The 15,363-nt window shown below is 29.9% G+C and overlaps 1 protein-coding gene across 5 annotated transcripts in view; it reads left to right on the top strand.

Annotated features, from left to right (window-relative positions):
* col11a2 (collagen, type XI, alpha 2) overlaps positions 1–1,540 on the top strand; it is a 50,833-nt gene extending 49,293 nt beyond the window's left edge. For all 5 annotated transcript variants that reach the window (XM_039820740.1, XM_039820739.1, XM_039820738.1 and 2 more), the window contains one exon: positions 1,059–1,540. In XM_039820740.1, the coding sequence (XP_039676674.1) occupies positions 1,059–1,205 (147 nt within the window). In that variant the 3' untranslated portion in view covers positions 1,206–1,540. The remainder of the gene's footprint in view (positions 1–1,058) is intronic.
* Positions 1,541–15,363: the final 13,823 nt, after the last annotated feature.

The following is a 15,363-nucleotide window of genomic DNA, read 5'->3' as shown; positions in this document are numbered from 1 at the left end:
AGAAGGTAAAATCCACACAATGTTTCGGCCCACAATCTGGCCTTCCTGACACACCTGAGGAAGGTCAGATTGTGGGCCGAAACGTTGTGGGCCTTATTACAGTATTTTTCAGAGCATTGAGCTGTGGTGCGGACTTTACCTTCTTTCTGCTCTGTGAGTTTACACACATAGACTTATTCTACCCCGTTGAAGACTCCATGTTATTGAGTGTTTCTAGAAAACAGTGTATATTTGATCCCATGCTGCACTATAATGATAATAATATTAAACTTAATTTATGCTTTACATGCACTTGTTGGCATAACCCATCCAACATGTAGCCAGTGAAGCCAACGCATTTTTTAACAGTCTGCCCTTCTTCCTGTCTTATCAAATGAAACTGCCTCTCTCTCTCTCTCTCTTTAAGTGACATCCCATTGCAAATTGATCCCTTGTGTGTTATGTCCCATCACATTAGGAACATAATTATACCGTTTCATGGGACCTTTAAGGTTAAGAACTTTGGAGGGTTCCCCCTACATCAGCAATCATTCAACGGGCTATTGATATTTGCTGACTACGATTTGATAATTAATATGTTGTCTGCTTACACTGTGTGGTCACATATTATTAAGTACAATTACTTGAAGTACACAAAATGTTTAAAAAAAAAATGTATTTCCCCATTTTGCTGCAAATCCCAGTAGAAACAAAACCCACTGCAACTTTTACACTGGTTGTCTACGATATTATTTACCCTTGAATGCTCCAGAAATGTGTTTTTGTCTCTGAAAACTACCTTTAAATATTTAGATTTAGTTTAACTTAACCTGTTTGGATATACTGTCTATTGAATATATTGTCTTGAAATTATAGCGGCACACAGGAAGTGCTTTTTACTTTTCACAAGTATCGCATATCGACCGCATCAGAATTGTTACTCTCGTTTTTATTCCCCCAGTTATTATGCAGTTAAAAAATATGAAAATAATGAAAATTATACATTATATATTTTTCCACGATCATGCCACATGTAAATATCTTGGTTCCAACACGTGTGTCTCTCTCTCTCTCTGCAGTATCGTAAGGGCTTTGACAGGACAGTCCTGGAGATCAACACACCTCAGGTGGAGCATCTTCCTCTGCTGGATATCAAGGTGTCAGACTTTGGGGAGAGCAACCAGCAGTTTGGCTTTGAAGTGGGACCTGTCTGTTTCCAAGGCTAAAAATACCACACACACACAGACACACACACACAAACACACACACACGCATACGCATCATGCAAAGAACAACACGTGCCAATACTCACGCACACACACATGCACTTAGAGACACACTTTTATATAATAAACATACATGCCCAGTAATTTGTAAATTAACTTGTAAATGATATGAAACACACATACACACAAACCCACAGACACACACACTAACACACGCAGATGCTGTTGTGAGACAACCACACACTCACACTCAAGTACGTGCCTGGGGAAAGCAACATCCTCCCAACAATTAATGGACGTCAAAAAAAAAAGTGAAGAGAAATTAAAAAACTCGCGGAGAGGAGACCATCGTTTGGGTGCACGACCGCGAGAAAGGAAGAAAAAACCAGGAGAGTGTGTTCTTCGGAACAAAACGGTGTTTTCTTTTACCAGCAGCGAAAGGGACCGCCCTGACAAAGAGGGCAAGCCGGTAACCTGAGGCCTGAAGCCCCCCCCCCCGTCTCCGATCCCCCTCTCACTCTTCTCTCCTCCCCGCTGTCTCTTGTTTCCACTCATCTCACCTGCTCTCCCCCCCCTTCTCCCCCCCAAAAAAGGGCACACTCTCTTAATTTTTTTCTTTTTTTTAAACCCCCCCTTAAAAACCCAGAAAAGCGTTGGTGTTTTTTATTTTTTTTTTTTAAAAAAAAAAAAAAAAAAAATTTCCTCTTTCTCTCTCTCTCTTTTTGTGCCTTTTTTTTTTTTTTTTTTTTTTTTTTTTTTTTTTCTTTTTTTTTTTTTTTTTTTTTTTTTTTTAATAAAAAAAATAATAAAAATAAAAAAATAAAAATAAACTTTTTTTTTTTTTTTTTTTTTCCATTATTTAATTTTTTTTTTATAATATAAAAAAAAACACCCAAAAAAAAAAAAAAACTGTGGTTAATAAAAAAAAATTTTTTCCAAAAAAAAAAACTTTTTTTCTCTTTTTTTTTTTTTTTTTTTTTTTTTTTTTTTTATTTTTTAAAAAAAAAAATAAAAAATAAATGTTTTTTTTTTTAAATTCTCAAAATAAAAAAAAAAAAAAAAATCTCTCTAACTTAATAAAAAAAAAAAAAAAAAAAAAAAAAAAAAAAAAACAACCCAAAAAAAAACCACAAAAAAAAATTTTTTTTTTTTTTTTTTTTTTTTTTTTTTTTTTTTTTTTTTTTTTTTTTTTTTTTTTTTTTTTTTATATTTTTATTTTAATAATAAAAATAAAAAATTAATTTTTTTAAAGTTTTTTTTTTTTTTTTTTTTTTTTTTTTTTTTATTTTTTTTATAATCTTTTTTTTTCCCTAAACATAAAAAAATTATTATTTTTTTTTTTTTTTAATAATAAAAAAAAAAAAAAGAAAAAAAAAAAAAAAAAAAAAAAAAAAAAAAAAAAAAAATAATTTATAATTTTTTTTTTTTTATTTTTTTTTTTTTTTTTTTTTTTTTTTTTTTTTTTTTTATTTTTTTTTTTTTTTTTTTTATTTTTTCTTTTTTTTTCCTTGATTTCCTGAAACACCACCCCACACCCCAATACTCCTTTTTTTTTTTTTTGTTTTTTTTTTTTTTTTTTTTTTTTTTTTTTTTTTTTTCCATTTTTTTTTTTTTCATAATAAACACAAAAAAAAAAAAAAAAAAATAAAAAATTAAATATTTTATTTAATTTTTTTTTCATAATATTTAAAATAAATTAAATAAAAAATATAAATAAAAATAAAATAAAAATTATAAAAAAAAAAAAATTTAAAAAATTATTTTATTTTTTTTTTTTTTTTTTTTTTTTTTTTTTTTTTTTTTTTTTTTTTTTTTTTATTATATAAATAAAATAAAAATAAATATTAATAAATAAAAAATAAATAAATAATTTATTTAAAACAAACAGGGTGCTTTGAGATTAAAGAAATACACAGACCACCAAATATTCCAGTCAAATGTGGTATATTTCATTTGTATTTATTTCCTGTAGCTGACACTTGAAGGTAAAGTGAAGCGAGTGACTCACATGTTAAACTCACTGCCAGCCTGAGTTATGGTGCTTCTGTTCACGCCCTTTCCAAACTCCTTTTGTAGAACCAAAGAATCTGTGGCCATATTTTATTGTAATATCCCTTTTTAGTGTTTTCAACAACTGTACTGTGCTGTTAAATTTTGCTTCCTCTGTAATGATTAAATGGTGACTCTCCAGTTCTGTCACTTTTCCTTGTTGTTGCTACTGTTTCTACTTGGCGTATTTTAGTTTAGTTAGAGTCAGCCCCTGCATTGATATACATTGAGGTGCTAAAAATGTTGACACAATCCTCATATTTTTTCAAATTTCTGAGATTACAGCGGGTAGGAGAAAGGTTGTGAGAGGGAGGAGAAGATTATTGTTTGTAAGTATAACGTGGCTATGGGTTCTGGTTTTTTATTTGTTTGTCTTTTTTTTCTCACTACAGCAGGGAAATGGGGTGGGATGGCCAAAACCTAAAAATTTCAAAATAAATCTGACTTTGAGATTCTCCAGAGAGAATGACCTCAAATATTTGCTTTTATTGTGTTGAAGACAAATGTTTCAACAAAAAATATGGTGCTGTAAAGAGAAAAAAGTATTATTTTATAATGTGTGTAAGTAATTTTTCAAAATTCTTGTTTCTGTAATATATAATCTTTTAAAAAGAGCTGCTTGACTCTTGTTTTTCTTCCAAACCCCTGTCATCAGTAGTTCTCTTCAGAAGCAGGTAGTTTTAATAATAGATATGACATGACCTACCACTTGGGAGTCCATATAAAAACCTTGGTGTGAGTTAAAGCAGTTTTCCAAGGGGGACTATAAAAATATCCAAAATGGCATTACTTGGATATACAATCTTGTTTACAGAACTTTAAATGCAAACATGATAATACCCTGACACTTTAAGGTTGTGCTATAGCCCTTTATTGTCAAGCTTGCTGTACAGCCCCAACTGTGTACAGTACAGCTGGTATAGGATGCCGTAAAAATGTTTTAGTATAGTATGTCAAAAAAGACAAGTAAAACAAGTCATAAAAAAGTCATGGTACTATGAGTCATGATGATGTCATTTTACGGTCCATGATCATGATTGTGGGTTTAGTTTAGTTTACTGTTTTATTTTGTAGGGTCACTTCTCACGTGTCATATCTTGAGTGACTTCTTGCCTTGTGTGTTTTCTCATCTTTGTAATTGTCTGCCCCGCCCTGATGTGTTTAGCTGTTCATCAGCCCTCAGGTTACCTGTCTCTTGTTACAACCAACAGTGAGCTCCTAGTAGGTACTACAGGCGACTATAAGGATTTTACACCGGAAGACTACCTCAAAGCAATGAAACAGGAGCTCATTGCCTGAGTGGTTAAGGAACTTCTAAGAACCCTTGATTCCAAGAATAAAGCTTGCTAAATTAAATAGATTTTGCTCACAATTGAGTGTGCTGATATTTTTTTAATTATAAAAATGTTATGTAAAAGGTCATAGTATAGAATGCCATAAAATGTCATGTTAAAGGTCATTGTATAGTATGTCGAAATTTCGAAAATTTATATTATACTATGTCGAAAAAAGTCATAAAAATGTCACGGTATATCGTATCAAAAAGTAATGAAAAAGTCTTAGTATAGTATCTTGAAAAAAAAAGTCATAAAAAGTTAGAGTATGTCAAAAAGCATAAGAAGTCATATTATAGTATGTTGAAAAAAGTCAATTAGTCATAGTTTAGTTTGTTGAAAAGGTCATAAAAAGTCATGTAAAAAGTAATAGTATATTATGTCAATAAAGTCATACAAATTTATAATACAGCATGTAATATGAATGTCATAAATAGGGGAGTAAAATATGTCGAAAAAAGTATGGTATGTTAAATAAAGTCATAAAAAGGGAGTATAGTACATTGAAAGTCATAAAAAGTCATAGTATAGCATGTCCAAAAAAAGTCATTAAATTCATTTAAAAGGCATTGTATAGTATGCCATGAAAAGCGCTGGTCATAAAATATGGCATAAATATATCAGTATTTATAAGTATCTCAATAAAAGTCTTATAAAAGTCATAGTATAGTATGTCAAAAAAGTCATGAAAGTTATATAATAGAATGTCATTAAAATGTCATAAAAAGTCATAGTATAGTGTATTAAAAAAAGGTCATAAAAAATCCTAGTATAGTGTGGTGAAAAAGGCCATAGAAAGTCATAATATAGTAAGTGTGTCGAAAAAGTCATAAAAAAAGTCATAGCATCGTAAGTCGAAAAGGTCATGAAAGTCATAGTATAGTATGTTGAAAATAGTCTTAAAAAAGGTCTTAGTATAGTATGTCGAAAGTCATAAAAATTCATAGTTTAGTATGTTGAAAAAAGTCATCAAAAAGTCATAAAAAGTCGTAATATAGTATGTTATAAAAGCCACTGAAAGTCATAGTATAGTTTATCAAAAAAGTCATGGTATATTATGTCATGAAAGTCATGAAATGTCATGAAAGTCATGAAAAGTCATAGTATAATATGTTGACAAATGTTCTTAAAAAGTCACTTAAATGTTGAAATAAGTGATAAAAAAGGATAGTATGTCGAAAAAAGCCATAAAAAGTCATAGTATAGTATGTCGACAAATATTCATAGTATAGTATTTCGAAAGTCATTAAATTCATAGTATAGTATGTCATATCCATTTCATAAAAAGTCATAGTATAGTATGTCGAAAAAAGACATTGTATAGTATGTTAAAAAAAAAATCAAAAAGTCATAAAAAGTCATGGTATATTATGTCGAAAAAAGCCATAAAAAGTCATCGTATAGTATGTTGATAAAAGTCATAAAAAAGTAATAGTATAGTATGTTGAATAAAGGTCATTGTATACTATGTAGAAAAAGTGATAAAAAGTTATAATAGAGTATGTCAAAAAAGTGATAAAAAAGTATGTGTTGAAAAAAGTAATATAAATTCATAATATAGTATGTCGATAAAAGTCATGAAACAATCATAGAGTATTGTCCGTCAAAAACAAGTGTCGAAAAAGCCATAAAACATCATAGTATAGTATGTTGAAACAAGCCATAAAAACTCATAGTATAATATGTAAAAAAAAACATAAAACGTCATAATATAGCTAGAATGTATAAAAAAGTCATTGTATTGTATGTAGAAAAAAGTCATAGTATAGTATGTTGAATAAAGGTCATTGTATACTATGTCGAAAAAGTGATAAAAAGTTATAATAGAGTATGTCAAAAAAGTGATAAAAATATGAAAAATGTCATAGAATAGTATGACATAAATTATGAAAAAAGTCACAGTATAGTATGTCGAAAAATTGTGAAAAACGTCATGGTACACTATGTAAAAAAAAAATCATAGTATAGTATGTCGAAAAAATATGAAAAAAGTCATATAGTATGTGGAAAAAAGGCATAGTACAGTATGTCGAAAAAAAAAGTCATAGTATAGTATGTAAAAAATTATAGAAAAAGTCATAGTCCCTGTCCGAAAAAAATTAAAAAATGTAGTTGAGTTGTAGAAAAGTAATGAAAGTCGTAGTATGGTGTCTCCAAAAAAGTCTCTCTCCTCTCTCCTCTCTCTCCTCTCTCCTCTCTCCTCTCTCTCCTCTCCTCTCTCTCTCTCTCCTCTCTCTCTCCTCTCCCTCTCCCTCTCTCCTCTCTCCTCCTCTCCTCTCTCTCTCCTCTCCTCCTTCCTCCTCCTCCTCTCTCCTCTCTCCTCCTCTCTCTCTCTCTCTCTCCTCTCCTCTCTCTCTCCCTCTCTCTCTCTCTCTCTCCTCCTCCCTCTCTCTCCTCCTCTCTCTCCTCCTCTCTCTCTCTCTCTCCTCTCTCCTCTCTCTCTCTTCCTCCTCTCTCTCTCCACCTCCTTCCTCTCTCCTCCTCCTCCTCTCCTCCTCCTCCTCTCTCTCCATCCTCTCTCTCCATCCTCTCCTCCATCTCCTTCCTATATCCTCCTCCTCTCTCTCTTCTCTCCTCCTCCATCCACTCTCTCCTCCTCCTTCCTCCATCTCCTCTCCTTCCTCTCCACCTAATATAAGGTCCATAGTACGTCTAAAATATATAAAAGGGATAGTATAGACGTAGCAAAGTTATGGAAAAGTCATACAAGTATGTCCAATCCTAGTATATAAAAAAACATGTAAAAAATCATACAAAACATATCGTAAAAAATAAAGAAACATTTATATGTATTAACCAAGTATAACTCATCAAAAAAGGATAGTACATATGTCAAAAACACTCAGGGTAGAGTCCAAAAAGCCATTAGTATAGTATGTCAAAATATGAAAGTATAGTATAGTATGTCAAGAAGTCATAGGAAAAATAGAAAAGTCATAGTAAGTATGTATAGTATAGTATAAGTAAATAAGAAAAAGTCATAATTATAGTATGTCGAAAAATAATGAAAAAAGTCATAGTATAGTATGTTGAAAAATTATGAAAAAAGTCATAGTATAGTATGTCGAGAAAAAATTATGAAAAAAGTCATAGTATAGTATGTCGAAAAATTTGAAAAAAGTCATAGTATAGTATGTCAAAAAAAGTCATAGTATGTCGAAAAAATATGAAAAAAGTCATAGTATAGTATGTCAAAAAAGTCATAGTATAGTATGAAGAAAAATTATGAAAAAAGTCATAGGATAGTATGTCGAAAAAATATGAAAAAAGTCATAGTATAGTATGTCAAAAAAGTCATAGTATAGTATGAAGAAAAATTATGAAAAAAGTCATAGTATAGTATGTTGAAAAAATATGAAAAAAGTCATAGTATAGTATGTCGAAAAAATAATGAAAAAAGTCATAGTATAGTATGTCGAAAAAAGTCATAGTATAGTATGTCGAAAAAATATGAAAAAAGTCATAGTATAGTATGTAGAAAAATAATGAAAAATGTCATTGTATAGTATGTAGAAAAGTAATGAAAAAAGTCATAGTATAGTATGTCAAATAAGTCATAGTATAGTATATCGAAAAATATGACAAAAGTCATAGTATAGTATGTCAAAAAAAAGTCATAGTACAGTATGTCAAAAAAAGTCATAGTACAGTGCCTTGCGAAAGTATTCGGCCCCCTTGAACTTTTCGACCTTTTGCCACATTTCAGGCCTCAAACATAAAGATATAAAACTGTAATTTTTTGTGAAGAATCAACAACAAGTGGGACACAATCATGAAGTGGAACGAAATTCATTGGATATTTCAAACCTTTTAAACAAATAAAAAACTGAAATATTGCGCAAAATTATTCAGCCCCTTAAGTTAATACTTTGTAAGCGCCACCTTTTGCTGCGATTACACAGCGGTAGAAGGGTGGGGTATGTCTCTATCAGTTTTGCACATCGAGAGACCGACATTTTTGCCCATTCCTCCTTGCAAAACAGCTCGAGCTCAGTGAGGTTGGATGGAGGCGTTTGTGAACAGCAGTTTTCAGTTCTTTCCACAGATTCTCGATTGGATTCAGGTCTGGACTTTGACTTGGCCATTCTAACACCTAGATGTGTTTATTTGTGAACCATTCCATTGTAGATTTTGCTTTATGTTTTGGATCATTGTCTTGTTGGAAGACAAATCTCCGTCCCAGTCTCAGGTCTTTTGCAGACTCCATCAGGTTTTCTTCCAGAATGGTCCTGTATTTGGCTCCATCCATCTTCCCATCAATTTTAACCATCTTCCCTGTCCCTGCTGAAGAAAAGCAGGCCCAAACCATGATGCTGCCACCACCATGTTTGACAGTGGGGATGGTGCGTTCAGGAGTGATGAGCTGTGTTGCTTTTACGCCAAACATAACGTTTTGCATTGTTGCCAAAAAGTTCGATTTTGGTTTCATCTGACCACAGCACCTTCTTCCACATGTTTGGTGCGTCTCCCAGGTGGCTTTTGGCAAACTTTAAACGACACTTTTTATGGATATCTTTAAGAAATGGCTTTCTTCTTGCCACTCTTCCATAAAGGCCAGATTTGTGCAGTATACGACTGATTGTTGTCCTATGGACAGAGTCTCCCACCTAAGCTGTAGATCTCTGCAGTTCATCCAGAGTGATCATGGGCCTCTTGGCTGCATCTCTGATCAGTCTTCTCATTGTATGAGCTGAAAGTTTAGAGGGACGGCCGGGTCTTCCGGATTTGTAGTGGTCTGATACTCCTTCCATTTCAATATTATCGCTTGCACAGTGCTCCTTGGGATGTTTAAAAGCTTGGGAAATGTTTTGTATCCAAAATCCGGCTTTAAACTTCTCCACACCAGTATCTCGGACCTTCCTGGTGTGTTCCTTGTTCTTCATGATGCTCTCTGCTTTTAAACGGACCTCTGAGACTATCACAGAGCAGGTGCATTTATACGGAGACTTGATTACACACAGCTGGATTCTATTTATCATCATTAGTCATTTAAGGTCAACATTGGATCATTCAGAGATCCTCACTGAACTTCTGAGAGAGTTTGCTGCACTGAAAGTAAAGGGGCTGAATAATTTTGCACGCCCACTTTTTCAGTTTTTTATTTGTTAAAAAAGTTTGAAATAGCCAATGAATTTCGTTCCACTTCCTAATTGGGACCCACTTGTTGTTGATTCTTCACAAAAAATTACAGTTTTATATCTTTATGTTTGAGGCCTGAAATGTGGCAAAAGGTTGAAACGTTCAAGGGGGCCGAATACTTTCGCAAGGCACTGTATATGTAAAAAATTATAGAAAAAGTCATAGTATAGTATGTCGAAAAAATATGAAAAAAGTCATAGTATAGTATGTAGAAAAATTATGAAAAAAGTCATAGTATAGTATGTTGAAAAAATATGAAAAAAGTCATAGTATAGTATGTCAAAAAATTATGAAAAAGTCATAGTATAGTATGTCGAAAAATATGACAAAAGTCATAGTATAGTATGTCAAAAAATATGAAAAAAGTCATAGTATAGTATGTCGAAAAATATGACAAAAGTCATAGTATAGTATGTCGAAAAATTATGAAAAAATTCATAGTATAGTATGTCAAAACAATATGAAAAAAGTCATAGTATAGTATGTCAAAAAAGGTCATAGCATAGTATGAAGAAAAATTATGAAAAAAGTCATAGTATAGTATGTAAAAAATTATAGAAAAAGTCATAGTATAGTATGTAGAAAAGTAATGAAAAAAGTCATAGTATAGTATGTCAAATAAGTCATAGTATAGTATATCGAAAAATATGACAAAAGTCATAGTATAGTATGTCAAAAAAAGTCATAGTACAGTATGTCAAAAAAAAGTCATAGTATAGTATGTAAAAAATTATAGAAAAAGTCATAGTATAGTATGTCGAAAAATTATGAAAAAAGTCATAGTATAGTATGTCGAAAAAAGTCATAGTATAGTATGTCGAAAAAATATGAAAAAAAGTCATAGTATAGTATGTCGAAAAATTTGAAAAAAGTCATAGTATAGTATGTCAAAAAAAGTCATAGTATAGTATGTCGAAAAAATATGAAAAACGTCATAGTATAGTATGTCAAAAAAGTCATAGTATAGTATGAAGAAAAATTATGAAAAAAGTCATAGTATAGTATGTTGAAAAAATATGAAAAAAGTCATAGTATTGTATGTCAAAAAAAGTCATAGTATAGTATGTCGAAAAATAATGAAAAAAGTCATAGTATAGTATGTCGAAAAATAATGAAAAAAGTCATAGTATAGTATGTAGAAAAATTATGAAAAAAGTCATAGTATAGTATGTCGAAAAAAGTCATACTATAGTATGTCAAAAAATTATGAAAAAAGTCATAGTATAGTATGTCGAAAAATATGACAAAAGTCATAGTATAGTATGTCGAATAATTATGAAAAAATTCATAGTATAGTATGTCAAAAAAATATGAAAAAAGTCATAGTATAGTATGTCAAAAAAAGTCATAGTATAGTATGTCAAAAAATTATGAAAAAAGTCATAGTATAGTATGTCGAAAAATATGACAAAAGTCATAGTATAGTATGTCGAAAAATTATGAAAAAAGTCATAGTATAGTATGTCGAAAAAAGTCATAGTATAGTATGTCGAAAAAATATGAAAAAAGTCATAGTATAGGATGTCGAAAAATTTGAAAAAAGTCATAGTATAGTATGTCAAAAAAAGTCATAGTATGTCGAAAAAATATGAAAAACGTCATAGTATAGTATGTCAAAAAAGTCATAGTATAGTATGAAGAAAAATTATGAAAAAAGTCATAGTATAGTATGTCGAAAAAATATGAAAAAAGTCATAGTATAGTATGTCAAAAAAGTCATAGTATAGTATGAAGAAAAATTATGAAAAAAGTCATAGTATAGTATGTCGAAAAATAATGAAAAAAGTCACAGTATAGTATGTCAAAAAATTATGAAAAAAGTCATAGTATAGTATGTAGAAAAATAATGAAAAAAGTCATAGTATAGTATGTCGAAAAATTATGAAAAAAGTCATAGTATAGTATGTCGAAAAATTGTGAAAAACGTCATGGTACACTATGTCAAAAAAAATCATAGTATAGTATGTCGAAAAAATATGAAAAAAGTCATATAGTATGTGGAAAAAAGGCATAGTACAGTATGTCGAAAAAAAAGTCATAGTATAGTATGTAAAAAATTATAGAAAAAGTCATAGTATAGTATGTAGAAAAGTAATGAAAAAAGTCATAGTATAGTATGTAGAAAAGTAATGAAAAAAGTCATCGTATAGTATGTCAAAAAAAGTCATAGTATAGTATGTCGAAAAATTATTAATAAAAGTCATAATATAGTATGTAGAAAAATAATGAAAACAGTCATATAGTATGTAGAACAATAATGAAAAAAGTCATATAGTATGTGGAAAAAAGGCATAGTACAGAATGTCAAAAACAAATCATAGTACAGTATGTCAAAAAAAGTCATACTATAGTATGTCGAAAAAATATGAAAAAAGTCATAGTATTGTATGTCAAAAAATTTCACAGTATAGTAAGTCGAAAAATTATGAAAAAAGTCATAGTATAGTATGTTGAAAAAATTTGAAAAAAGTCATAGTATAGTAAGTCGAAAAAATAAAAAAGATAAAAAAAATATAAAAATAATATCGAAAAATATGACAAAAGTCATAGTATAGTATGTAAAAAAAAAGTCATAGTACAGTATGTCAAAAAAAGTCATAGTATATGTAAAAAATTATAGAAAAAGTCATAGTATAGTATGTCGAAAAAATATGAAAAAAGTCATAGTATAGTATGTAGAAAAGTAATGAAAAAAGTCATAGTATAGTATGTCAAAAAAGTCATAGTATAGTATGTCGAAAAATTATGAAAAAAGTCATAGTATAGTATGTAGAAAACTAATGAAAAAAGTCATAGTATAGTATGTCGAAAAACAATGAAAAAAGTCATAGTATAGTATGTAAAAAAAATGCATAGTACAGTATGTCAAAAAAGTCATAGTATAGTATGTCGAACAAATATGAAAAAAGTCATAGTATGTCAAAAAATATGAAAAAGTCATAGTACAATATGTCGAAAAAAGTCATAGTATAGTATGTCAGAAAAACATGAAAAAAGTCCAAGAATGTCGAAATAAGTCATAGTATAGTATGGATTTTTCAACATACTATACTATGACTTTTTTCTTATTTTTTCAACATAATATACTATGACTAGTGTTTCGTACCCTTGGTACCCCAACTAAAAAGTGTTTCAATACTTTGACTTCTTTTTGTTTCATGCCCCTTGTATACTAACTGACTTCCAGTGAGAGAAAGGGAGGCTATGACTTTTTTCATATTTTTTCAACATACTATACTATGACTTCTTTTCGACATACTCTACTATGACTTTTTATTGCTTTTTTTCGACATACTATACTATGATTTTTTCATGACTTTTATCGACATACCATACTATGACTTTTTATGATTTTTTCGAAATACTATATGATGACTTTTTATGGCTTATTTTCAACATACTATATTACGAATTTTTATGACTTTTATCGACATTCTATACTACATGACTTTTTTCCAACATATGACTTTTTTATGACTTTTTCGACATACTATACTATGACTTTTTACATAATCTTTCGACATACTATACTATGACATTTTTTCAACATAATATATTATGACTTTTTTTCCCCTCCATTCACCTGGGCCAGTGTTTCGTGCCCCTGGTATACCAACCTAAATATTTTGTCTTTTTTTAAAATATTTTTTTGACATACCATACTATGACTTTTTCATATTTTTTCAACATACCATACATTACTTTTTATAAATATATAAAAACTATACACTACACACTACACTATACTATGACCTTCATTTGAAATACTATACTATAACTTTTTCATGACTTCTTTTGATATACAATACTGCGACTTTTTCAACATACTATACTATGACTTTTTTGGGCTTTTTCGACATAGTATACTATGACTTTTTTTCAACCTACTATACTATTAATTATTTTCGACATGCTATAGTATGACTTTTTTCATATTTTTTCGACATACTATAGTATGATTTTTTACATAATCTTTCGACATACTATACTATGACTTTTTTTCAACCTACTATACTATTACTTTTTTTCAACATAATATACTATGACTTTTTTTCCCCTCCATCCGCTTGGGCCAGTGTTTCGTGCCCCTGGTACCTCAACCAAACTTTCGTGCCCCTGGTATACCAACCCAAATATTTTGTCATTTTTTTTCTAAGTGTTTCAATACTTTTTTTTTGTTTAGTGCCCCTAGTATACTAACTGACTTCCAGTGAGAGGAAGGGTGTCAATGTCTAGTCCCTGTGTCAAGTTTCTGTGTTTAAGTTGGTTTCATGTTTTTCTGTTTGTTTTCATGGGTTTCCTGTTTCATTTTGTTTTTTTCCCAACGTTTTTAATTACCTGTCTCCGCCCTAATGTTATTCACCTGTGTCTAGTTGTCTTCCCACCCCCCGTGTATATATACCAACCTGTGTTCACTTAACCCTTTGCCAGATTGCTGCTAGTCCTCGTGTGTCTCACTCTCCAGCGTTTCCTAGTGTTTGTTTCCAGTGTTTGTTTCCAGTGTTTGTTTCCAGTGTTTGTTTCCAGTGTTTCCTGATTCAATGCTTGTATTTTTGACTCTGTCTTCTGCCTATTGGATTTGTACCATTGCCTTGATTGTTTATTCTTTAATAAACTTACTCACCATTTTACTGTGTTGAGTCGAACATTTGAGTCCAACGTTGTACCCGTGACAAAGGGAGGCTATGACTTTTTTCATATTTTTTTGACATACCATACTATGACTTTTTTCATATTTTTTCAACATACTATACATTACTTTTTATAAATATATAAAAACTATACACTACACACTACACACTACACTATACTATGACCTTCATTTGAAATACTATACTATGACTTTTTCATAACTTCTTTTGATATACTATACTGTGACTTTTTTCGACATACTATACTATGACTATTTTGACACACAATACTATGACTTTTTATGACTTTTTCAACATAGTATACTATGACTATTTTGGGCTTTTTCGACATAGTATACTATGACTTTTTTTCAACCTACTATACTATTAATTATTTTCAACATACTATAGTATGACTTTTTTCATATTTTTTCGACATGACTTTTTATGACTTTTTCTACATAGTATACTATGACTTTTTATGACTTTTTCTACATAGCATACTATGACTTTTTTTCAACCTACTATACTATTAATTATTTTCGACATACTATAGTATGTCGAAAATATATGTATGACTTTTTTCATATTTTTTCAACATACTATACATTACTTTTTATAAATATATAAAATTATATCATACTATGACTTTATTTTAACATACTATACTATGACTTTTTGCGAAATATTTTTTATGACTTTTTTCGACATACTATACTATGGACTTTTTTTCCGACGTACTATGACTTTTTTTCAACATACTATACTGAATTTTTTATCACTTTTTTGACATTCCTTACTATGACCTGTTTTCACACACTATACAATGACTCTTTATGGCTTCTCTGGACATACTTTACTATGACTTTTTTCGACATACTATATTATGACTTCTTATGACATTTTCATGACATGCTATACCATGACATTATGTGGCTTTTATGAAATACTATACTATGACTTTTTTTCTACATACTATACTGACTTTTTATAGCTTGTATGATA

Source organism: Perca fluviatilis, chromosome 13, assembly GCF_010015445.1.
Source record: "Perca fluviatilis chromosome 13, GENO_Pfluv_1.0, whole genome shotgun sequence".
NCBI lineage: Eukaryota > Metazoa > Chordata > Actinopteri > Perciformes > Percidae > Perca > Perca fluviatilis.
Note: the sequence above shows the minus strand (reverse complement) of the source record. Positions and strands in the feature narration are given on the sequence as shown.